The 27,390-nt window shown below is 37.6% G+C and overlaps 2 protein-coding genes across 7 annotated transcripts in view; one reads left to right on the top strand and one right to left on the bottom strand.

Annotated features, from left to right (window-relative positions):
* pappa2 (pappalysin 2) overlaps positions 1-8,014 on the top strand; it is a 92,632-nt gene extending 84,618 nt beyond the window's left edge. Inside the window, exons 26-27 of the mRNA XM_057858019.1 lie at positions 1,281-1,379; positions 6,800-8,014. Of these exons, the coding sequence (XP_057714002.1) occupies positions 1,281-1,379; positions 6,800-6,904 (204 nt within the window). The 3' untranslated portion in view covers positions 6,905-8,014. The remainder of the gene's footprint in view (positions 1-1,280; positions 1,380-6,799) is intronic.
* Positions 8,015-10,900: 2,886 nt separating this feature from the next.
* The window catches only part of astn1 (astrotactin 1), a 506,238-nt gene continuing 489,748 nt past the window's right edge, over positions 10,901-27,390 (bottom strand). For all 6 annotated transcript variants that reach the window (XM_057856762.1, XM_057856765.1, XM_057856767.1 and 3 more), the window contains exon 24: positions 10,901-15,572. In XM_057856762.1, coding sequence (XP_057712745.1) covers positions 15,335-15,572 — 238 coding nt within the window. In that variant the 3' untranslated portion in view covers positions 10,901-15,334. The remainder of the gene's footprint in view (positions 15,573-27,390) is intronic.

Below are 27,390 nucleotides of genomic sequence, written 5' to 3'. Positions count from 1 at the left end.
GGAAAACTAACAAAAAAAAAGGCAAGACTTCATGTGAATTTACTCGTACTATTAAAGGGACCTGAAAACAAAGTTACTTGCAAATGTTTGCAAGTAACAGCATTACTGCATTTCTAATGTCTGACTTCAAGGTGAGCTTAACTAGTTTTGGCGCCATTTACAAAATCAGAAACACAGGCAAATGATGAAAAGAGAACAGCATGGCAGGATCAGAAACTAAACTAAAAATACAATAAAATAAGACGCCATTTGTTTCTACATCCAACGGCATGCTCGAAATACGACAATTGATGACAACCCCACGGTTTCTTTGTCATGCCGCATGACTGACACATGGCAGATTTTCAACAAAAATCAACATGGGTTCCAAGAAGGTTAGTGCAGATGGTGAAAAAAGGTGACGCTCACCATTGAAATCAAGATGGAAATGACAGAAAAATATGAGCGTAGTGTGCACTTCCGTGAATGGCCGAAGAATGTCTACCGTCTTGGTGGTCCTCCTCAGACCTCCGTTCGCCATTTTTTATTAGTTAACGTGACAATTATTATCGTTGTAACATCGCCAAAGAAATAGCTTTGTCAGCTTCATCAGGTTTTTAATCATTTATTTCAGAACTTGTGCAACACAACACACTTACTGTCCGCCGCATTTGACGCCAACAACAAAACATGAAAAGAGAAAGTAAAATTTCTACCACACCTTTCTCTCTGTCAAGTCAGCCACGCGGTGCTTTCAGGTACAGCACGCAAAACACGTCCGCCACATTAGAACCCGATTCCTTACATTATTACAGGAATTATTATTATATTTTTATTATTACATTTTTTTTCATAATTTCTTGTTTAGCTATCTGTAATTGCCATTTGGAATACAACCAGCAGTATTTATTAAGGATTTAGTGTAGGTTTTTGGGCTTTGGAACGAATTAATGAGAATTATAATGTATTCTTATGGGAAAATCCTGCTCGACATACAACCATTTTGACTTACAAACAGGGTCCTGGAACGAATTAAGTTCGTATGTAGAGGTACTACTGTAATTGAATCAATAGTACTAGTTAATAAAGTAAAATATTAACTTTTTTCCAACATTTCAAGAATCCTAATTATTTGAGATGCTGGTTTCTTTGGCTTTTCAAATTTGTTTCCCAGAATGTCAAATTATTATTGAGTTGAGAAATTAAAAAAAAAAAAAAAAAAAAACATGTGGAATCAAAATATACTTTGAAAAGAGAATTTCCACAATCTTAACATACTCTCCTTCCTAATTTGTGTCCAGCCTTTTGGAGGGGATGGCTGGTGCGACACCCTCAACAATCGGGCCTACTGCAAGTATGATGGAGGAGATTGCTGCCCGTCTACACTATCTTCCAAAAAGGTGAAGCAATTTTCCTGTGCTGTACATCCCATCCGCATTTTTTTTTTTTTTTTTTTAATTAATGGTCCAAATACACAATATTTACCATCCTATTCTTGTTTTTGTAAATAGCATGACAACATGAACAGCATATGAGTGAATGTTTTATATGCATTTTGTAATCAATATACCGTAATTTTCGGACTATAAGCCACTACTTTTTTCCTTAATTTTGAATCCTGCGGTTTATAGTTCGCTGTGGCTTATTTGTTGATTCAATTGGGTTAATAGGTAACACTTTATTTGATAGGGTTAGGGCTAGGGCATTAATGGATGATAAATGTCATTAAGGATCATCAGGAAAAAATTTTCACTAACTCCATTATGTCCAGCTTGGATCTTTTACTGTACATAAATTCAAAAGTGAGTAAATCTGCTGGATGACACAAAATGATATCTGGCATAAGCATTTATTAATGCTAATGGCCGTGTCATGTCAAAATTAGGAAGGTCTTATGGCCCCACTTTCAAATAAAGTGTTACCAAATACCATAAGTAGCAATTAATGAAACCACTGAAAAGGTTCTGAAGAAATAATTAGCAAAGAACATGAATCTTGATTGTTATTTACATCTGTAGTGCTGCAATAAATGCTAGGAAGCATGTTAGACGACAACAGTGTTACAACAGTGTTGTTGACTGTATCCCTCAAGGGAGCAGTGATGGCCAAATGAAGCTTCTTGAAGCAATGGTGGTTCATTTGGTATTATGATGCAGCTGTCAAATAAAGTTTTACCCGTCAATATCTTTTGGTGTAATTATCCCATAATACAGTGAGGACAGCTGCGGCTTATAGTCTAGTGCGGCTTATTTATGAACAAATGCCGTTTTGTGTCAAATTTGGTGGGTGGCGGCTTATAGTCAGGTGCGCCTTATTGTCCGAAAGTCACGGTAGTTCTTAGAGACTGGATTGAAATTGGTCTCTTTGATCTGTGCTGTGGTGGTGTGCTGTAGACTTGCAAAGAGCAAACAGATCTCCACTACTTTCCCCTCTCTCCTGTTAAACACAGTACCTATTCATTCTCTCTACTTTGTGGAGAGTGGGCCTGTGCCATAAGTACTTTCAGCTCAAATGGCAAATAAGCAGGTTTTCACCACCTTATAGTTTCTTACCTCCTGGAGTGGATTGGGACCAAAAAATGGCACTGGCATTTTTGCCATGGAGCTGCCCCTCATAATTAGTGGAGCACAAACCAATTGTGATTTACAGTGGGGCAAATAACTATTTAGTCAACCACTAATTGTGCAAGTTCTCCCACTTGAAAATATTAGAGAGGCCTGTAATTGTCAACATGGGTAAACCTCAACCATGAGAGACAGAATGTGAAAAAAAACCCCTTTGAATTTAAAGAATTTATTTGCAAATCATGGTGGAAAATAAGTATTCGGTCAATACCAAAAGTTCATCTCAATACTTTGTTATGTACCCTTTGTCGGCAATAACGGAGGCCAGACGTTTTCCGTAACTCTTCGCAAGCTTTTCACACACTGTTGCTGGTATTTTGGCCCATTCCTCCATGCAAATCTCCTCTAGAGCAGTGATGTTTTGGGGCTGTCGTTGGGCAACACAGACTTTCAACTCCCTCCGCAGATTTTCTATGGGGTTGAGATCTGGAGACTGGCTAGGCCACTCCAGGACCTAGAAATGTTTCTTACGAAGCCACTCCTTTGTTGCCCTGGCTGTGTGTTTGGGATCATTGTCATGCTGAAAGACCCAGCCACGTCTCATATTCAATGTCCTTGCTGATGGAAGGAGATTTTCACTCAAAATCTCTCGATACATGGCCCCATTCATTCTTCCTCTTCTTCCATTCCTTTACACTGATCAGTCGTCCTGGTCTCTTTGCAGAAAAACTGCCCCTAAGCATGATGTTTCCACCCCCATGCTTTGCAGAGGATATGGTGTTCTTCGGGTGCAATTCAGTATTCTTTCTCCTCCAAACACGAGAACCTGTGTTTCTACAAAAAAGTTCTATTTTGGTTGTATCTGACCATAACACATTCTCCCAGTCCTCTTTTGGATCATCCAAATGCTCTCTAGCGAACCGCAGACTGGCCTGGACGTGTACTTTCTTCAGCAGGGGGACACATCTGGCAGTGCAGGATTTGAGGCCCTGGCGGCGTATCGTGTTACTGATAGTAGCCTTTGTTACTGTGGTCCCAGCTCTCTGTAGGTCATTTACTCGGTCCCCCCGTGTGGTTCTGGGATTTTTGCTCACCGTTCTTGTTAATATTTTGACGCCACGGGGTGAGATCTTGCATGGAGCCCCAGATCAAGGGAAATTATCAGTGGTCTTTTATGTCTTCCATTTTCTAATACTTGCTCCCACACTTGATTTCTTTACACCAAGCGTTTTACGTATTGCAGATTCAGTCTTCTCAGCCTGGTGCAGGTCTACAATTTTGTCTCTGGTGTCCTTAGACAGCTCTTTGGTCTTGGCCATTGTGGAGTTTGGAGTGTGACTGACTGAGATTGTGGACAGGTGTCTTTTATACCGATATTGAGTTAAAACAGGAGCCATTAATACAGGTAACGAGTGAAGCCTCGTTAGACCTCGTTGGAAGAAGTTAGACCTCTTTGACAGCCAGATATCTTGCTTGTTTGTAGGTGAATACTTATTTTCCACTTTAATTTGGAAATAATTAAAAAAAAAAAATCAATGTGATTTTCGGCTTTTTTTTCTTCCACATTCTGTCTCTCATGGTTGAGGTTTGCCCATGTTGAGAATTACAGGCCTCTCTAAACCTTTCAAGTCGGAGAACTTGCACAATTGGTGGTTGACTAAATACTTATTTGCCCCACTGTATGTACCGTAACTTCCACATGATAGAGAGACCTTCACGATGAGCAGCAAACCCCAAATCTCTTAAAATTGCAGTACTGTATATAAATTATATACCACCTATATAAACCATATGCCACCGCTGCAAGTGTCCGTGTCTAAATATGGGCTATAGCATAGCATCATTTCGTCGTAGCATACAGTGGATATTCATCCTTTTAAAGAGTGTTCTTACTGGTAAATAGCATTGGGTGGAGCTGTATTCCTTTAGAAGTGGTTGGCAAGCTTCGCAGCAAAGATGACTAACAATCAATGATTCTACTTAAATGATTGTTTTGTTGCGGCACTAAAGCATTTGTGTTGAGGCACATGAAGACTCAAGAGTGTTGTCAAATGGAACACTTGTGCTCGCTGTTAGAGACTATAAAGCAAGCGTGTTTGTCCCACCCATAAATCCATAAATAAGCTGCTTTGTTATATAGCCGCACGGTTCAAATGGAGCAAAAAAAGGAGCTGCTTACTGTCTGAAAGTTGCAGTAATTGTTCAGTTGACTATATTATTACAAATTTTCCTTGTACCATATCTAATTGTTAGGGGCTTAATAATCCATTTGACCTATGATGAGATTCTTACAGTGATTCATTGTTGCCAGTGCAAGGATAAGACCGGTTTATTTTGAATGCTACAATCTGAAATTATTTAGTGTTCTATAATCCATTAAGTACCTTTTCACTCTAAAATCTAACCAGTGTGACTATGAAATAAATACCTGGATACTGCTGGTGACATTTTCTAGACTCCTCCTGTTTCTTGGTAAATGTATAATTAATTGATTTAATGAAAACATTCCTTCAAATGCTACAAATATTATCGCTCTGTATGAAAACATTCCTTCAAATGCTACAAATATTATCGCTCTGTGTCACGTATTTTGCAAAACAAAAAAATATGACTATTCATGGTAGGAGTTATCCGTTAAAACTCCTGTAACCTCAACATTAAAGTTTAAAAGTATATTTTTACATGATGGCCTTGGAAGCTGGCTATGCTATTCCAACTATTAAAATTTGGTGAAATGAATCATTTAAAGCAGGGGTCCCCAACCTTTTTTGCACCACGGACCGGTGTGATTTGGGTCTTTTTTTCCATAGACCGGTGTTCTGTCAAATTTCGCACCCATATAAAATCTTGCTCCCAAAGCTTTTGTGGCGGTGAAAAAAGCCCTCTTTTATATTCATTTGGATATTCAATGTTATCCAACGGTGCTAAAAAACTATTTACATCATAAACATACATGTGCAACACGAAAATGGTGTAAATTAATGCTTAACGACACGGCCAAGTCGTTTAGTGAGAGAGCTGCGTACAGTTGTTGTGTGCAGCTAACATGGCAAACGTAAGTTAATATTCCTTTCCATAAAGAAAGTTTGTAGTGTTTACTTTGGAATCGCTGCATTCTCGGTCATTTTTAACGTTACGCGCATGCCAAATTTGTCAGAACACTGGCAATGTGCTGCAGAAAACTACAGCAAATATATAAAAAAAAAAAAAATTGTTTTTAGCCCCGTCGTGTTAAGTGCATGGAAATTACAACTCACCAGCTGAATCAGTGGGAGGCCTGAGCTTGTTTTGTTGAGATGAGATGGTCCCGAGATGGGAGAGTGAGAGAAGCCCGCTTCACAAAGATACGATGTTGGAAATTGTAGCACAGTTTTCAGTGCTTTCCTAGCAATGTCAGGATATTCCGAAATGACTTTAATCCAGAACCTAGGTAGAGTTGTTGTCTCAAATGTACGTTTAAGGTCGCTGTGAAATGCGATCTCTAAAAACTGATATTCCTGTTGCACAGACATACTTGAATCACTCGGTTTATTCACATATGGGTCACGAATCCACTCCTTCGCAGTTCGTGGGTCTTTAGTGATTGGGAAGTAGCATACAGTCGATTTTGTTTTCTTCGAGGTTGTAGGCTCATCTTCTGGCTCGTCAGGTTCCCTTTTCCCCGTAAAAAATCTGTCCAAAGACGTCTGTTTTTCAGTCATTCTAGTGTAGGGGCTAATTGTTTCCGGGAACAAATGTGATGGGCGACGACCTACGTCATACGTTATTATGGAGGCCAAGCGAACATAGATATACAAAACAAGATGTACTGCTAACAGTCCAATCAATGCATTTCTATGACGACCTCCTATCCTGTAGTTGTATATCTAGAGTAGACAGGGATATTGGTGTGTTAAGCGGCACAGCCCAAAGTCAATCCGCCAGAATGCAGTCGTAAATAAAGGATTTATTATTTCTGCGTGGCCCGGTACCAAATGCTTCACGGACCGGTACCAGTCCGCGGCCCGGTCGTTGGGGACCCCTGATTTAAAGTACAAACAGTTGAAGTACTTGCAGTGTAAATGTCAGCGTGAGGTCCGCAATTGGGTAAATGGACAGCCAGTTATGTGTTAATAATATGCCTTTTAACATTATTAGCACAATAGTAGTCAGTAGTCTGATTTGACAAGTCAAATCCTATGCGGTTTTACACCAAGAATGTAGATATGATTGCATCTGTAAGTCAGTTTTTGAAAATGATGCTTGCTTCCCGACAGGTCATTCAGTTTGGGGCAGACTGCGATCAGGACGAGTGCACTTGCCGTGATCCTGATGCCAAAGAGAATAAGAGCAAAGCCAAGGACCCGGAAGGGAGAATGTAAATCCCATAAAATAGATAAGTGAGGAACAGTGACGTGGTGTAACATAAGTCAAACTGTAAATAATATAAACAACAACAACATCAACGAATATCACAATGCAGACAAAGGTTTTTGCAGGTCAAGGCATTCTTTTGAAGATGATCATAAGCACCATAACCTATGAGAACATAAGTAATTAAAAAGAAGAGATCACACAAATACAGTGTTACATTGTGTAGTTAGTTTTATGAGTATATGGGAACTGAAATGGTACAGTATAACTAACTAGTGAAGCATTTCACATTCGAATGAGGTTTGCTGCTGCTATTATCTATCATCCAATTATCCCAAATGATCAGAATGGTTTTAGTGCAAACTAGGACTCAATATTCCTGACTTTTAACTTTAGAACGGTAAATGGCTCTGTTACATTTCATATAGAGTTTTGCAAAACTGATGTTGATAAATCATTTTCATATGCTTGTACTATTATTCACATGTGACTGAAAAGTTTAGTATTAAAGTCATCTTGACCAGACATACAGTATATAAATGTTATAAGTGTAAAAATGACTGGTCACCAATATTATAGACTCCATTTGTAAAATTTGAAGTTGGTATAAGGTAATGTACAATTCAATAAATATTGAAGCAAAACCCCACCCACTGCTGCAAGATGCATGCCTTTTAAGAAATATTGGAATAACTGATGCAAATATTTTATGCAAGCTAGAGAGTATGTAACCATGTTCAGTATTTTTTATGTACTTTATATTATGTATTGAATAAATAGAAACTATAATTTTTTTTGTGGTTTGACTTCTGTTCTCTGACTTAAACACAAAAATCTGTACATTAACCTCGCCTCTATACATATGTATATCCATGTCTGACAGAACAATACGGAACTCGTTTTAAGGTGGAAATTAACACACACTTTCCATCTTCAGCCAGCCTCATAATAGTTTGACTTTTGGGGCAAGGGGGTGGGGGCAAAACATGTTGATGACCCCGAAAAGCAGTGTCAGCAATAAAATTAACTTCCAAGAATATTTACAATAATAAGTTGAAAATGAGCGTTTTTTCCCCCATCATTCTTGAGAGGAATTCTTAATCAGGCTGCTCAGGCTTTTCGCCGGTGTTGTGCGTACCAATGTAGTTAACACCGTCAAAAATTTTATCCCCTGGGCAGAGCCACTGCGCTGCACTGATTACTTGATTTCTGTTTTTTGGTGGTGTAGTTATCTACAAGGTTTTAAAACATGTCCATCCATAAAAAAAATTAAAAACATACTTTTTTTTTTCTGTCCTATAATGTAACATATGTACTGTACGTAAAAAAGGCAATGTTTTACTGTTTTATTCGTAGGATGAACTATAACTGTTATTACTGTAATTCAAGTCCTGTTTGGAGTTTCTCCAGTTTAATAAACGTTGATGTCCAAAACTGTGGCTTCAATTAATTGTTTACGTCGACATAACTCATAACTAATGTGTGTGTGTGTACGCTCCCGCGGCCAGGGGATACAGTTTTTGACGGGGTAACTACATTGGCAAGACACTGGTGGTGGCTCTGTTGTACAATTAGCATCTTTAGTGGGGCGAATTGAAACTCCACTTACCATTTTGGCTGTGCTCTCTGGAGTTTCAAGGTCCACGTTTTCAACCTTTGGGTTCTGTTCAGTAGTTGTTGAAAGTTTATGTTTGAAAAAATCCATCCATTTTGCCTCTTCGGTCTTCGGGTGGTTTTGGCTAAGCAAAGCAAATGATCGTCTAAGGTGCTAGTCACATTATCTGTTCGAAAAATTATTTTGACCCATTATAAAAATATATTTTTTTGTTTATTTCATTCATTTTTGTTGTCGGTTTTATTGCTTTACAACTCCTATAGATAATATTTTACCGGAAAACTCTTAATCTTAAAATCATATATAGAGAAGTCAACAACAGTGGGGCAAATAAGTATTTAGTCAACCACTAATTGTGCAAGTTCTCCCACTTGAAAATATTAGAGAGGCCTGTAATTGTCAACATGGGTAAACCTAAACCATGAGAAACAGAATGTTGAATAAAAAAACTGAAAATCACATTGTTTGATTTTCTAAAGAATTTATTTGCAAATCATGGTGGAAAATAAGTATTTGGTCAATACCAAAAGTTCATCTCAATATTTTGTTATGTACCCTTTGTTGGCAATAACGGAAGCCAAACGTTTTCTGTAACTCTTCACAAGCTTTTCACACACTGTTGCTGGTATTTTGGCCCATTCCTCCATGCAGATCTCCTCTAAAGCAGTGATGTTTTGGGGCTGTCGTTGGGCAACACCGACTTTCAACTCCCTCCGCAGATTTTCTATGGGGTTGAGATCTGGAGACTGGCTAGGCCACTCCAGGACCTTGAAATGGTTCTTACGAAGCCACTGCTTTGTTGCCCTGGCTGTGTGTTTGGGATCATTGTCATGCTGAAAGACCCTGCCACGTCTCATCTTCAATGCCCTTGCTGATGGAAGGAGATTTTCACTCAAAATGTCTCGATACATGGCCCCATTCATTCTTTCCTTTACACAGATCAGTCGTCCTGGTCCCTTTGCAGAAAAACAGCCCCAAAGCATGATGTTTCCACCCCATACTTCACAGTGGGTATGGTGTTTTTTGGATGCAATTCAGTATTCTTTCTCCTCCAAACATGAGAACCTGTGCGGTTTCATCTGACCATAACGCATTCTCCCAGTCCTCTTCTGGATCATCCAAATGCTCTCTAGCGAAACGCAGACGGGCCTGGACGTGCACTGGCTTTAGCAGGGTGACACGTCTGGCTGTGCAGGATTTGAGTCCCTGGTGGCGCATTGTCTTACTGATAGTAGCCTTTGTTACTGTGGTCCTAGCTCTCTGTAGGTCATTCACTAGGTCCTCCGTGTGGTTCTGGGATTTTTGCTCACCGTTCTTGCTATCATTTTGACGCCACGGGGTGAGATCTTACATGGAGCCCCAGATCGATTGTGTGTCTTCCATTTTGTAATAATTGCTCCCACAGTTTCTTTACACGAAGCGTTTTACCTATTGTAGATCAGTCTTCCCAGCCTGGTGCAGGTCTACAATTTTGTCTCTGGTGTCCTTCAACAGCTCTTTGGTCTTGGCCATAGTGGAGTTTGGAGTGTGACTGACTGAGATTGTGGACAGGTGTCTTTTATACCGCTAATGAGTTAAAACAGGTGCCATTAATACAGGTAACAAGTGGAGCCTCGTTAGACCTCGTTAGAAGAAGTTAGACCTCCTTGACAGCCAGAAATCTTGCTTGTTTGTAGGTGACCAAATATACTTATTTTCCACTCTAATTTGGAAATAAATTGTTTAAAAATCAAACAATGTTATTTCCAGTTTTTTCCCCCACATTCTGTCTCTCATGGTTGAGGTTTACCCATGTTGACAATGACAGGCCTCTGTAATATTTTCAAGTGGGAGAACTTGCACAACTAGTGGTTGACTAAATACTTATTTGCCCCACTGTACATGCATGACACTTTTCGGCCAACGGAGGGGTTTCTGTTTATTAAATCACTGAATGTTTTTACCTCAGACATGCATCATCTTCAGTGGTATGATGGTTACTCATTCTAATGCCGTTTATACTTTCATATAACTGTTTGAACAGATGAATGTGGCGTCCTCAAGTACTTGCACACTCGATGAACCAGACTAATGCAAGTTCACAATCACTTACTGCTATCTTTTCGATGTTTTTTTTTTTTTGTGTGTGTGTTTCTTTCCCAGGATTTCACACAAAGCATTGAGTTTAAGGTCTGCCGACAAATACATTCAGAGGTGTCTATAAATATCCAAAATGTCTATAACGGTAATCCTAATTGACCTTAAAAAACAAAAGTTGATTCTAATTTCATGTCCAACAAAGGGGAAATAAAGTGTGTGTCTCTTTTCTGGAATAATTAATCAGCTGGTTACAAATGCAAGTCTAGTCAGTGCAATCAATTGTCAAGTGGAAAGAAATCAAATTCCTCCATCCATGTTACATGTCTTTATTCATGAAGTAGCAAAGTGAAAATGTCTTGATATGACAACCACATTTAAAGACATCAGCATGCATATACTTGTCAAGTTCTCAATCTTGTCCTTCTCTCAATCCCATGATCAACTAAATGTTGTCAAGTTTTTCCATCAGCCAATTAATAAGAGTATAGTACAGTTTCAAACAATATTTGATCATATTCGGATAAAATAATCAGATCTACATTTCACATTATCTGCAAAGAATGAGAGACACATCAAATACAACAGTACAGGATATCAGCTCTCTTTTGACGCGTACACTTTTTTTTGGTTGTTTTGTTTTTAAAATATGACCTGTTAAGCAAGGATTTATATAGAGAAGAATAACACTGTACATTTCTCCAATAAAATGTATGGTATATGTAAAACACTGCTGTCTCCACAAATATTAGCATTCATTTTAGTATTAAGAAATGCGTTTGAAATTAACAACATATGTACCTTCATTTGACATTGACCTTAAGACTGGCCACTCGACAGTAAAATAATACAAATAAAAAACAACAGCAACTTTAAATTATACTGAAACAATCTCCTTAAAACAATCATATAAACTTTACAAAACAATCAAGGTTCACTTATGAAGAAAATAGTGCATTATCACACTTATATACGGGTTTTTAACCACAGGAACTAGTACTAGTGGACAAACGGTATTCCAGTGAGTCAACTTTTGTTAAAACTTTTTCAAAATTACCAAACTTCATCTTTTTTTTCTTTTCTTTTTTCTTTTTTGTTACATTCAGTAGTTTGGGTCTAAAATTCTACTTTAGTACATGTCTTTCATAAAGAATAAACCATTCCATGCCATTCCATTCCAACAAAAGCTTCCTGAAAAGAAACACTGTTAAAAAAAACAACCCCAAAACATTTGGTTACTGGTGATTAAAGTCAAAATATAAACGTTAATGTCTCTCATGAGAGCAGATGTGAACAGTTTCACTCTTGTAGCTGTAATACAGTACACGCAGGATTCCAATTAAATCAGCTGTCATGAGGGGACTGTCTGAACCTTCTGACGGATCAACTTGACTGCAATACCGCCAACAACTGTTGAAGCCCCAATTATTATTAATTGTTGACAGTGTAGAGCCTGGTCAGAAAAGACCACTTTGGCCTGTTTGTTCTAGTAAAATTATGGCTTTTACTTTTCACAGGGATTCTTGTTTGTGCAGGGTGAGCTACTGTATGTGTAAATGAACGGCCAGGCGGATGGCTATATTTAAAGTCTAAGAATGGACTTAGTTGAAAGAAAATGTATTTAAATGTGAATAGTGGTTTACTTTATGTCTCTATGAATGGTAAGAAACATTTATGAAATGTTTTTATTCCCCCAGCTATTTAATGAGAGTGTCATTTTTTACACCACAACTTTGTCAAGCTGGATTTTTCACACCCCTCAAAGTTTAAAGTTTTTCAATACCAGGTTTTATCCCAACTTATCTTTTATTTTACACTTCAGCGGGGGTGAAAGTGGGCCAGAACGGTCAGGAACGCAGTTCCGGTATAAGATTCCGGGCCAGAACGCAGTTCTGGTATAAAATTCAGGGCCGAGATGCTGTTTCGGTACACGGTGCTTTGATTCTGAAACTATGACAGCAACTGTCAAAATGCTATGTAAAAAAAAAAAATGCTGAGCTGCCACACATGCATTTCATCTACCAACATCAGATTTACATAACCAAGTGTTAACAACAAGCAAAATAAAGTGCTTATGTAGCGTAATCCGTTTCCACCAATATTTATTATTTTTTTTATTCCATGGACGGCATGGAGGTTTCTCCAGCTGCAGCAGTTATCCGAGTCTTACGATGATGTGTGACGTGAATGTGCGAATGCACGCAGCAAAGCAAAACGCCTGGAGTCATTTATCCGTTCAATTGGCTGACATACTGACATTGTATCAGCAGAGATGGTTAGCTCTGATTGGTTCAAATCAAAAAAAAAAAAAAAAAAAAAGAGGTTGAATTGATGCAACAAAAAAGGGCAATGCAACATAAATGGATCAAATCTATAAGAGCAACGAAAGAGTTGAGGAGGCTTATTTATCATATTTAGTTTTATGTGCTCTAATGGGGAGGTTCAGAACATCTTAGCTGTCAATGTGCACTTAGGCTACTTATTCATTTCCTTATGATTTAAAAAAGTCAATGTTTGCGCGATCTTCAAAATATATTCCATTTCTGCATAATATAACTCATTTGTACGAATTATTCTGAATGTATGTTACTTTTATCTTTATTATTTAAAAGAAAAAAAGTAAATGTTTACATTAACTTCAATTTTGATATACAGTACATCCTATGTTCTTAAGTAGTTAAAATTGAGATTTGGCATTTAGTATGTGAGGAAATGAGGGAAAATAAAAATTAGGAGATGGAGGTTGGGGTTATTGCTGTTTTCGTTAATTTTCATTTTGCAAATCATTGAAAAATACAATTTTGAATGAAAATCAGTTTTTGTATGTGTTATAGAAATAACTGTGCTAAAACAGTTTTCTTAGCATTTCAGAAGTTTAAGAGGTTTGACCCCTCCCCCCCCTCCCCGCAAAAAAATAAAAACACGCAAGAAAAAAAAAAAAAAAAATTCTGGCTCCGTGGCGACCTTCACGTCGGGGAGTTCCGGCAAGAAATTCTAGCCACTTTCACCCCTGCACTCCAGTAACTGTTCCACATATAATTGCGGCACTCCATTAAATTTAACATCTTTGCCTGAACCGAACGGGGCTTGCTTGCAAGTAACAAGAAAATGCATTTACAAACACAGGTGTAAACAAGCCAGAAGTATACAGAACATTCAATAAGACATAAAAAAAAAAAGACTGCGTCATCATTTTATTTTATTTTATTTTTACCCTACAGTGAGAATAAAAAGATAAATGAACATTGGAGAATTTTTTTCTCCAATGTTCACTTATCTTTTTATCTCCACCACTTAAATCACCACTGCTTTAAAGGGATCCACGGATAGAAAGACTCGTAGTTCTTAAAAGATAAACGTTGTTATGAGTTAAAATAGTTTGACATTAAAACCCCTCTTGATGTTATTGTTTTTATACAGTTTGTAAAATTAGTTTAACTAGTAGGTCGCCATTGTTGGTGATGTCACATGGTTACGCTGCCGGGCTTTCAGAGTATGACTCTAGCGACATAAAAATGTCATCTGTTCAACCCTTTCAATTTGAACCCGAGAGGAACATTAATGAGCATGAGAGCACTGTCGATATTTCACAAAACGAGCAGCAAAAGCAAAATAAACAGGAAAGACAGGATGAAACGAGACGAGAGTATGACAAAACGGGTGTTCTGCCAAAACGTACTACATTGGTGAAACGTGCTTCAAGAGGCGAATTTGAAACCCAAAGTACTTCCGTGCGCTTTCAGCTTGTTTTGTTTAGATGCACACAAACAGAACATACTAAAGATGCCTGAAGAAAAACGTAGTAATATCAAACAAGGGTGGTTTAAATACACCACGTAACTAATGTGGTCAATAGATCAACAATCTGCTTTAACGCTACCACAAGAAAATACAATGCTTAAAAGTATGAGAGGGAAACACATGCAAAAAGTATTTTGAGACAATGAAAAGGTAATAAAAGACCCAATAAAAACACATATAGTAAGTACTCACCGCATTTAACTGATGTGCGCATGTGTTGGACGTCTCGCCGCGTAGAAGGAATTACAGAACACCGGTAGTGTTCATCTAGTGACAGTGGCAAACTACGTCAACACCCCGAGCGTTAATTGCACGTATAAAACATGGTACCCTCCGTAGGTTAAAACGTGCTAAATATTAAAGATTTTTAAATCAATTGCAATATTTTATGTGTTTCTAATAACATATTTTAGTAAAAGAGAAAAATTGTGGCTTATCAGAGCCCACAAGTCTTTAAGTCCGAGGTTCCCTTTAAGAACAAATTTGCTCACAGCAACTGTTGTCCCATGCTCTTAATAACAACTAAATGCCACACGGCTAGGGTCAAACTAGCATTTTCTTTTAATTCACTCCTATGTGACAACACAGTTGTGTGATTTTTTTTTGTACAACAATATATAAAATATTGTACGTATCGTTAAATCCATAAAGCTGATGACATTAATGAAATGCAGCAGTACAAGTCAAACATATTTCTTCATATTTATCTTTAAGAAACAAGAGTGACGACTAATAAAGTTGCAAGACTCCAGTCGGTGACATACGCTCCTTGGACAGTATAGTCTGAACTTTGATTTGTTTCTGATGAAGAGCAACAAAAACAACAACAAAAAAAAACAATATAGTATACAAAATAAACAAACTTATTCCGATCATGTAAAACTCACTCTTGTTAGATCTGGCATCTTCTGTAGGCAATACATACAATACAATACAATACATACATTTAGATCTCCTTGGGCTCACCATAGTCATTATACATGACTGTGAGTATTTGCTCATCACACGCCTTGTGCACGTCCTGGCCCATATCTGCCCAGTTCATCCCAAAAGCCTTGGTGTCAGTGTAGCGACACGAAAGGAACTTGAGAGACATCCTGCGAAGTCCAATCTTGGGCTCCTGAAGAAGGCCTTTACACCAGGGGGACAGTTCATTTAACTGTGAGAGAATGAGGCCAGCCTTCCTGTTGGAACCAACAACACAGGTGATAAATCTTTAAAAATGTGTTTTCAGCACCATTTACTATGCTGTACATACAGTAACTTGTGTCCTTCACATTGCTTCAGAAAAGACAGCAAACCAGGTCAAATATATTTTGTAAAAAAAATCTGAAATTGATATGCATTGTAAATTCGAGTAGGCATCAATGCAAAACAATGAACTTATTCAAACTGTCCTGTGATTCAGTATTCTTGAGCATTCAAAATTACCGCACCAGCCATAAAATGCCCAACGAAGAGGAAAAAAACATACATAAGTCGCACCGGAGTATAAGTCGCATTTTTGGTGGAAATTTACTTGATAAAATCCAACATATAAAACAGATATGTCATCTTGAAAGGCAATTTAAAATAAAAAAAAATACAATAGAGAACAACGTGCTGAAAAGGTGTACAGTATGATAATGCTACATGAACAACCAAATGCGAATATACTGTCCTCACCAGGACGCTACGGCTCGGTCCTGGCTTTACAGCGAGCTAAACTCCCAAATGATGATGCTGGACGTCCGTATAATTTGCTGACTTTATTTTGGCCGTCGTTATGACACCATCATTTGAAGAGTTAAACTAAAAATAGAAATAATACAAATCAATTTCGTCCTCGATACCCCACAGGTTCGCATCAACGTAAATAAATGATAATTAGCTGTTATTACAGCAATGACACAAACGGTTAGCATGCGTTCGCTACCATTAGCACATCGTTCAAACAACTGGCTGTAATTGTCCAATCGCAGGTGGAAAACACAACAACAACAGAAAAGATGATACACACAGGTGTTGCCTCTGTTATATATTTTACAAGCGTAAAAAATGAACGTAGCCGTGTTTCACTCTCTCTCACCCACTCGCTCAGACGCTGCGTAGCTGTCCGTCTTCTGGCGTGTGAGCGCTTTTCTTCGTGTGTACAGGTGCGAGCATGCCCCCATTTGGGTGTGAAAGTGCCACAAACTAACTAGAGCTGTCCCGACTAGTCGACGTAGTCGACGTCATCGATGACGTAAAATTAATGAAGGGTTAAAAAAATATATGCGTGGAAAGTTAGAATGTCGGATGCTCTGTTTGCAAGCAGGGAAAGCGGCACAAAGCCAAAAAAAGCGCACCAGAGTGTCCAAAACATTGACTTATTTCAAAGAAACAAAGGAGAGTACACTCTTCTGTCCTGTCTCTTCAGTGCCAAGCTTGGCTGCACGTCGGACGTGAATAAACACCTCAAGCGCCTTCATGCAGTTTGTAAGTTTTTTTTTTTTTTTTTTCCTTTCATTTTTTGTACACCAGAGGGTGCTGTCGCCTTACTAAATAATAATGTTTCATTGACAATGGGCCTATAAGTGCTATTAGTATTGTTCTTAATGCTAATTGAAAGGTTTATTTCATGTTATGGTTTATTTTATGGTATAGAAAATTATATAAGGTTAAAAGGTCATAAATATATACAGTATATACAGTGATTGCACTCAAGGGAGAGATTGTCAATGATAAGGTAATAAGGTAAAGGCAATTCATATAGGCAATTCATTGATATATAAATAAGGTTTAAAAGGAAAAAGGTGAAAAGTTTTTGTTAATTTCTAATTGTGTTGCTTTATTTGTGTGCGCCGTAGCTCTTACGGTGTGTTTACATCAAGGATGGAATAAAAGTTGTAAACCATCAGTTTAAGAGACCATCTTTTCAATCGGGATGCTACACTAGTTAATTCTATCAGCATTTGAACTCATTGTTTATTTGTGATTTATTATTGTTATTTACGTGTTTATTTGTACTTTAATAAATGATTTGAGTGTTCCAATATGTTTTTTTTAAAATTGATAAGCGTCAACAAAAATTTCATTGCTAAATTAGTTAAAATAAATAAATGAATAAATAAATAAATAAATTATTAGATTAGTCGACTAATCGTAAAAATAGTCGGCTGACTAATCGGGAGAAAATTAGTCGTTTGGGACAGCCCTAAAACTAACAGCATGTAGTTAAATATATAAAAGTCAATAATACAATTGATTGACATAGCATAAAGAACATGCTAACAAGTTTACCAAACCATCAGTGTCACGGCAAAACAACACAATAACATGTGAAATGATGTCATAATGTGTTAATAATTTCACACATAGGTCGCTCCTGAGTATAAGTCGCACCCCCAGCCAAACTATGAAAAAAAACTGCGACTTATAGTCTGAAAAATACAGTAAATACAAATGGGAAAACATTTCTATCAAGCATGTTCATGATGAAGTATGTCGCTTTTCTCATTTGTATTTATGTATGTGTTAATGAACAATCCAAAACAACTTTTAACAACCCCAGCTATGTTTTGTGGCGGGGTGGAGAAAAAAAAAATGTCAATCTTCTTACCATGTCTGCAGACAAGAATTTTCATGTTAGTACTGGAAGTGTTCTGCCGTTGTGGATATCGTTTTTCTGAGACCTCTTTATGCTCATAATGATTTTCCCCCAGCATATTTAAGTGGTGTCATGGAATCAGGGTATTTATTTGCTTAAAATAAAGAAGATGTAGTTTGTTATTCTTTCACTTTTTTTTTCTTTTTAGGATGGAGAAGGAGCGTCTTTGAGCAGCAGCGGTTTTTACCATACATTCTTGAGAACGTATTAGATGAGAAAACTGACCTCAAGTTTGAAAGTATTTGTGGTTTTTGAGCGCAAAGAACATATACAAATAGCTGTGCACATGGTATTAACAAAGAGCTACTTTCCTCACTGCCATGCTGAAAAACCAAACAAACAAGGCCCCTATCTACCCGAAAAAACAAAAACAAACAGTAGACCATCAAAGGTGCTCAAGTCATTATTTAGTATAGGCAAGTTTCCGAGGTACTTCGCTTGACTTCCGCATTTCTGCTCGCGACTTCCGTTTGACACTTTTTTAACCAAAACATCAGTGGAGCTGTAGTGGCATTACTTATCAAAACCCCTCAAAAAAGACAATTTTGAAATGCCGCATCCATCTGCCATCATCACGACATGGAAGGACAACATGAAGAAATGACTAAGAGTCGCCACATCCAAAATAGTTTTATATTTTATTGATTTAATGGCAGTGGATTGAAACACAATCAGTGACCAGAAAAGCTCGGAAGCATCCAGTTGAATGTGTTGTAATACATGAATATGGGAATTTTGTATTCATGAAGGCAGATGTGGAACCAAGACAGTGCCACCACAAAGATATAACAGGTACGACATGTGGATGACCCCGAAACGTAGTGTCAGCAATAAAATTAACTTACAAGAATATTTATAAAAATAAATTGACATGAGCATTTTTTGTTTCCTATCATTTTTTAGGGGAATTCTAAATTAGGCTGCTTAGGCAATATTTTTCGCCAAGATCGTCATCCATTGAATATGGTACGCCCACCGGTGTTGTGCCAATGTAGTTACCCCAGTCAAAAATTGTATCCCCTGGGTGGAGCCATATGGAGGTAGATTTGTGTCTTTATTATTCAATAAAAAAAAAAAAGTTAGATGCGTCAATTAAAAAAAAAAAAGTTGCTTCAGTCAAAAAAAAAAAAAGTGGTTGAATGCAAAAATAAATTTGAAACGAATGCATGTGAAAGCTATTGGAGTAATGTTGGTATGTGTTTGGGCCATATTTTGGCTAGGATGTTTTTGTCTTTATCATTCAATCAAAAAATAAATTGCTTCAAAAAAAAAAATATTTTCAAAAAGAAAAATTTCAATCATAGAAAACATTTTTGAATGAGAAAGAATATTTGAGATGGAAAAATGTGCATTTGAACACTTAATTTTTCATTGAAAAAGTTTTCTTTCCATATTATAGGCAGGACATTTGTGTAAAATTGCTTCAATCAAAAAAAAAAAAAAAAAAAAAAAAAAATCAATCAAAGAAAAAAATCATTTGAAAAATTGCCCTCCCCTAATTTTTTGGGTGAAAATTATATGCAAAGCAAATGACCGTCTAAGGTGCTAGTCACATTATCTGTTCGAAAAATAATTTTGACCCATTATAAAAATGATTTTTGTTGCAGTTTTATTGCTTTACAACTTTTATATACCGTATTGGCCCGAATATAAGACAGCCCTGATTATAAGACGACCCCGTCTTTTTAAAGACTCAAGTTTGAAAAAAAGACTTTGAACACCAAATTAATTTTTATACATAAAATAATTACAGTACATCCAAAACAAATGATTATAACAATATATTTGAGAGAGAAAGCATGTTATTTTGCCTAATTCAAATCTTAATATCTGAACATTTAAATATGTAAGCTAAAGTGCAATCACATTCGTAAATGAATGGCTTCTGGTTTTTGAAATGTAAATAAACCAATCTATTGTGATAAAACAACAAAATTGCAATAACTGCATTAACCATCAAAGTGAAGTTTAACTGTAACTGTAGTCTTGAAACAAATCTGAATTAGGAAAAACACTGCAATAATGCAAACTGGTTAAACTTCAGAGTAGCTGAGATCTGTCATGACAGAACATCTCTTCAATGATATTTGGCGCCATCTAGCGCCGTGAACGAGGAGAGTAGCTTAGATTTGTCATGACAGAACATCGCTTCAATGATATCTGGCGCCATCTAGCGTCGTGAATGGGTATAATATCTAGACCCCGAATATAAGACGACCCCATCTTTTTCAGTCTTACATTTCAATGCAAAAAACACCGTCTTTTATTCGGGCCAATACGGTATATAGGAAAGTCAATTTCATGCAATGACACTTTTCGGCCACCAGGGCTGGCCTGGCCCCCCTGACCCCACCTTAAAATCCGTTTATGTGGGAAACGCTGTTAGGCAAGGGAAGACAACTTGATGTGCCTCACAAAAACACTTACGTTGATGAAAATATATCGAGACTACGTCCGTTCTACCTTGATGATGGAAGGCTCAATTTATACTCCACCTTTGTTAGCATTTTTCTAATAATTTTATAAATTGTGATTTATGGCCCTGTTTTGTACATGCACTAATTTTTAAAAATAAAACAAAAAATGGATTTATGTTGTCGAACAGTTTTGTTGCGATCAGTCTCTGCAATAAAAAAGAATGACATACTATTCGTATTTATATGTACATATGCGATGACCTCATACTACCATAACTATAACCTAACTAGATGAAAATGACCTTATAATATTTCCTTTTAACCGAAAAATCCGTGTCAGCCCTTCTGCATTCGGCAACGGTAATATTTGTAATTTCGCCTCATTTTGGTCACTCAAGTGGCCGACGTATCAATCTACACCACATGTTAACACAGGCTGCACAGATTGTTAGAATTTTTTCCACGAACAGTCAACAAAGTGATAAGAACTAACAATCTTTTAGGTGGATGTTTTAGGGTTAAATCTGCGAGCCATATCCTTCATCTGCAGCTGGTTTCGATTTCGGGTGTATGGCGAGGTAGATCCACACTGGTGCTTTGAAGCTGGACGCTGTTCAAAACATTCCACTTCCAAGCATATATATAGGCGCTTCCACGAGTTCACACAACCAAGCACAGTACAGCAAGTCCCGGAGTGTCATCTTCGTCGTGCTGAATGAATTTTGGAAGAATCCATGGGTTCCTCTGGTTCGATTTGGCAGTTTAAAACTTTGTCTACTTCAATTGCAATTCATGGTGTTCTGTCTAGACCGGAGGTCCGTAGCAGAAAATGTCAAAGATGGTGCCGCTCATCTTTGGCTCTGGAAACTTGTTTACAGTTTTGATCATCGTTCAAAATGCTGCTGCTTGATTTTTAACAGGTACACCTAGACGTGAGCATATCCGTGCTATCATCACTTCACTGGCTTACAGTCCATTTTAGAATTGATTTCAGACTTGTTCTGTTTGTTTTTAATTCTATTAATGGCCAGGCTCCATCTTATTTATCGGAAATTCTAACCTTCCATATCTCTGGCAGGACCCCTCGTTCGACCGGCCAGCTTCTTTTACATGTTCCGAGGTTAAAACTTAAACAGTGGGGACACCGATCTTTTGCGGTTGCTGCTCCCAGGCTGCGGAATAGCCTTCCCCCTGAAATCCGCACCAGGATAGCCTGGTTTTATTTGCTTAAGAGTTTTTAATGTTTTTGGATTTTATCGGTTTTATTGTTTTATTTGCTGGACTTCTTATTGCGATGCGCTGTTTTTGTTTCATTTCTTTTTTTTCTTAATGTCATTGTATAATACTTTCCCGACTTTTATTTTTCTTGAGCCATGTTTTGTTGTAAAGCACTTTGAGGGCCTTTCAGGTTTTGTAAAAGGCTATATAAATAAATTTTTATTGATTGATTGATTGATTGATCATTTAACGTGAAAAGGTTTGAACTTGCTTTCACTATAGTGTGACATTTAAAAAAAATGTACTGCATAAAGTTGTTAGTTACGTTATCGACCACTCCACTTCCCATCTGTGTCACTTTTTATACACGTATGACAGTCCAGAATAGTTATGTGAACACTATACGGCAGTGGTCTCCAAACTATTCCACATAGGGCCGCAGTGAGCGCAGGATTTCATTCCAACAAAACAAGACAACACCTATGCACCAATCTGGTGTCTTACAAGTGTAATCAGTTGATTGCAGTCAGATGCTGCTTGTTTTAGCAGAAACTTCATTGGTTAAACTGTCGGTACTCGATCGGTTGGAACAAAAACCAGGACCCACAGCTGCCCTTGAGGACCGGTTTGGAGACCCCTGACTATATGGTATGTAATGAATGTTTATTGTTTCTTATTAATGGAATGTTACAGACCAACAATAATGAAGTCACTAAGACAAAAAGAAAGCAGTCAACTAAATGCAAACAAATAAAGGAAACAACAAGGAATACCTGGACAAGACATTAGTTGCTGGGGGAAGCTGATTAGCTAAAGCGAAAGGTGGATAGTACCGCGTTACATTTACCTGACTAACTTTTTGAGAAAAAATGTCCTTCTAAGAGTAGTTTTACAAAGCCATACTTTTTTCTTTTACTTGAGTAGATTTGTGAGGAAAAAAACGCTCCTCTTACTCCACTACTTTTGGCTATACAAGTGTCGTTACATTTTTTTCTCTTTATTCTACATATCATATTTATTATTATTTTTTTTGCCAGTGATGCCAATAGTAGCTCTACCAATTTCACCAATGAAACGTCACAACAATAATCACATGACTCCATTACAACAATCAGACAATCTTGCCGGTTCAATCACGTAGCGTCTTTAGAGCCCCGTAAAAAATGAAGTATTTGACATAGAGCGCTTCCCTCAACGTGACTCGAAAACGCGGATTTAAACATCTCTCCCAGTTTTTATTTGGCACCGACTGACCACGGCAAACCAGAGATATGATGCTTTTAATTTCATAATTGTAACCATGAAGGCACTATTCACTATTCAAACTAGGCTTAATGTGGTAATTATAAAAACATTTCATAAAAATAAGTTTGTGCTGAGAAAAAAAATACAGTACCACTGTTAAAAAGAAAAAAACAAAAAACAAAAAACAGTTACTTACAATGTTACCATTACCATACCCACTATTTGAGTATTCTATTGACTGGATACCTTTTTACTTGGACTTGAGTACATTTTTTGGATGAATACTTTTACTTTTACTGGAGTAATATCATTTTGAGGTAACGCTACTTTTACTTGAGTCAATTTTTGGCTACTCTACCAACCTCTGGCTAAAGCAAGAGAAGAGCAGGTGAGAGCAGGTAAAAATAGAAAACCTAATCAGTAGACATAGGGGCTAGGACCAGTATTTTGCGATATCAGCTGCAAGTATAATTTAGAGAGCAGGCATTTGAACACAGGTAACCAACGTCATAGTTTTAGTCTTGAAAAAGGAACAAACTATCATTTCCAACAAAAGGATCTGTTGTCATCACTACTACATGAAGTTAGGAGAAGACAACCATCGTGCATAGTGTAGAGAAATTGCAGAGCCAATAGAAAATGTGTCCTGGATATGATAGAAGTTGTTTTTTAACTGCATTTCTTAAACAACCGTTACACATATTTTTTTGTTGGCCAAAAATCCTAAAGTACGCTTTTCCCCAAACTTTTCTCATCTAAATGTTTTCATAGTTTGCTGTGATTAAAATGTCCTGAGAGGAACTCCAATCATTTGAATACTAAATTTTGCAGGCACATCAGTGATTAGCCTCCGTCATCAAAAACAAAACAAAAATGGAAAGGGCGGGAGTTGAAGGGGCGACCGAGGACATTGACAGAAACAGTGAGGAGAAAAAGATATTCTTTCATTTTTGCCAAAGCATCTTGAATTTCCGAGTAAACAGCCAAGTTGTGTGCCTTAAATAATGGGTACGTTCATAGCGATGACAAGGTTTGGCCGTTGGGAAAAGAAGTGTCAAACCTTCGATGGACAGATTTTTGGTGAGATCATGGTTTTAGCGAAAACACGAAGCATCAAAAGCAACGAAAATGTCCCTCTAAGAAAGCCAAACAGTCTTGTCAGTGTGAGTCAATATGTTTCTAAAAACAGCAAGTCCAAACATCTTCTGTCAGAAGAAAGATAAAGCCATATTTGATCATTGATATTTTTCCTCAGAGTTGCATACTTGGCTCATGTGAGTTGATAATGAGTCAGAGCCCCACATGGGTTCTTATTATCGATGCTTTGACAACATAATGAAAAGTACTACCTGTTCATTGTTTGTGACAAGAAAGCAAGGAGAACTCTTTTTTAGCTGGTCTGTGTGCTCACAAGTTGTTATGTATTTAAATGTTCATATTGTGTTGCTGCTGCTTTTTGCAGGGAAACATACAGTTCTTCTAAGATGCCAAATGTGTGAGGTAAGATTAAGTTACTAACAAAACATTCTCAGACTGTTACAAAGCATGGGCTGTCTAGAGCTCATACAATACAGCACTGTAATTATATTACACACTTCATCAATTCTTTTACGGACTATCAATGACCCCCCTCAAAGTTATATTACTGTTTGACTGGTGAAAAGTATGAACTTTCAAGATCCCTCCAGCTCCAGAACCCAAGTCCTTACAGATGATCTGATATAACCCTAGACTAGAGCATAATGAGATAAATGCCAGCGTTCGTCTGACAAGATGACAACAACGGGACGAAAATGTGACATAGTTTCTGTCAAATGTCATATATATAAAATGCTTGACATTTTAATATTGTATGTGGAGTATGTCAGCTTGCATCGTAGCAGTGTTTGGGTTGTGTCACTCATGTAAGATGTGCCAGGCCTCTCCCTCACTCTCTTCACTGGAGTTTAGGATGTTGCTAAAGCTAGGCAACGCTCCATCTTGTGTGGAAATATGGTAAGATTTGTTATTTTTTGTTAGCATTAGCCATAGACTTCATAATGATATTGACGGGATACGGGGTGCGGGGATGATTAACATGGGCCTGCATTGTTGGCGTGGCCGTCAAAGCTGACCGGGTGGAATCACAGAAAAATTGCTTTTTTCATTGAGTATTCTTGTGAATAAATGCCTAAATCCCTGAATTCTTTATAGATATGGACATAAACCACTCTTGATTCTTGGATAAAAGCAAAAAAAAAAAAATAAAAACGTGCAGCTAGCATTTATTTTACGGAAATATGCAGAAGTATGATGCTAGTGTGTCAGTCAATGCGGCGCCCACCATATGTAAACAGAGCTTTTCCGGTGAAAATTCTTGTGAATAGATGCTTAAATCCCTGAATTCTTTATAGATATGGACGTAAAACAGTCTCGGTTTTAGGTTAAAAGCAAAAAAAAAACCAAAAAAACGTGCAGCTAGCATTTATTTTACGTAAATATGCCGAAGTATGATGCTAGTCTGTCAGTCAATGTGGCGGCCGCCATATGTAAACAGAGCTTTTATGGTGGAGATTCTTGTGAATAAATGCTTAAATCCTTGAATTCTTTATAGATATGGATGTAAAACAGTCTCGATTCTTGGTTTGAAGCCAAAAAAAAAAAAAAAAAGTGCAGCTAGCATTAATTTTACGTAAATATGCCGAAGTACGAGGCTAGTCTGTCAGTCAATGTGGCGCCCGCCATATGTAAACAGAGCTTTTCCGGTGCAAATTCTTGTGAATAGATGCTTCAATCCCTGAATTCTTTATAGATATGGATGTAAAACTGTCTCGATTCTTGGTTTGAAGCCCAAAAAAAATAAAAAATAAAAAATGTGCAGTTAGCATTTATTTTATGTAAATATGTCGAAGTACGATGCTAGTCTGTCAGTCAATGTGACGGCCGCCATATGTAAACAGCTTTCTGGTGAAAATTCTTGTGAATAAATGCTTAAATCCCTGAATTCTTTATAGATATGGACGTAAAACAGTCTCGATTCTTGGTTAAAAGCAAAACAAAACAAAAAAAACGTGCAGTTAGCATTTATTTTACGTAAATATGTCGAAATAGGATGTTAGTAAGTGTGGCAGCCGCCTTGTGTAAACAGAGCTTTTCCGGTGAAAACTCTTGTGAAAAAACGAAAAATATAATAATTACCTTGAATCCTCGAACAAATCACTCCTGAGACAATCCTTCCTGTTTGTATGCGGTACAGCTTTCGTACTTTTTCAACATAAATCCGGCGTTGGATCGCTGCATGTGTCGCTGTGACCGACTACGAATAACTGAAGCGCATTGTGGGATGGTCCCCTACTTGAAGGCGTGGTGCAGTAAAGGTTGAATCTGATCTGTCAATGTCATTATGAAGTCTATGCATTAGCTTTAGAATGCCTCTTAAAACACTGGCCGGTCTAAAGCAGAGCCACATGGCTTCTCTGGTCAGTAAGTCTAAAGGAGAGCCAGTTGGCGAAATGGCATTTAGCTAATAGCCCACTTCAGCTGGTTTGTTTGGTAAATGAGCAATTACTGGGAGATACTGATTGTTTGCAACTTCTGGCTACTCTAAGAATAGCAAAAAAAAAAAAAAAAAAAAATCCCAGACTTCCCAGTGTTTAACGCTTGTACATTTTTTTTTTTTTTTTTTTTTTTTTCAAACAGTTTGTAGCTTCCAGGTGGGTGTAAATGAAAATGATGTACTACTTTTCCTGCTTCGTGTGTATTACAGTGGGGCAAATAAGTATTTAGTCAACCACCAATTGTGCAAGTTCTCCTACTTGAAAAGATTAGAGAGGCCTGTAATTGTCAACATGGGTAAACCTCAACCACGAGAGACAGAATGTGAAAAAAAAAAACAGAAAATAACATTGTTTGATTTTTAAAGAATTTATTTCCGAATTAGAGTGGAAAATAAGTTCTTGGTCACCAACAAACAAGTAAGATTTCTGGTTGTCAAAGAGGTCTAACTTATTTTAACGAGGTTTAACGACTCCACTCGTTACCTGTATTAATGGCACCTGTCATTATCAGTATAAAAGACACCTGTCCACAACCTAAGTCAGTCAATCACACTCCAAACTCCACTACAGCCAAGATCAAAGAGCTGTCGAAGGACACCAGAGACAAAACTGTAGATCTGCACCAGGCTGGGAAGACTGAATCTGCAATAGGTAAAACGCTTGGCGTAAAGAAATCAACTGTGGGAGCAATTATTAGAAAACGGAAGACATACAAGACCACTGATAATCTCCCTCGATCTGGGGCTCCATGCAAGATCTCACCCCGTGGCGTCAAAATGATAACAAGAACGGTGAGCAAAAATCCCAGAACCACACGGAGGGACCTAGTGAAGGACCTACAGAGAGCTGGGAGCGTAGTAACAAAGACTACTATCAGTAACACAATACGCCGCCAGGGACTCAAATCCTGCACTGCCAGGCGTGTCGCCCTGCTGAAGCCAGTACACGTCCAGGCTCG

Source organism: Corythoichthys intestinalis, chromosome 14 (genome assembly GCF_030265065.1).
Source record: "Corythoichthys intestinalis isolate RoL2023-P3 chromosome 14, ASM3026506v1, whole genome shotgun sequence".
In the NCBI taxonomy this organism is placed as follows: Eukaryota; Metazoa; Chordata; class Actinopteri; order Syngnathiformes; family Syngnathidae; genus Corythoichthys; species Corythoichthys intestinalis.
This window is presented reverse-complemented; position numbering and strand designations above follow the sequence as displayed.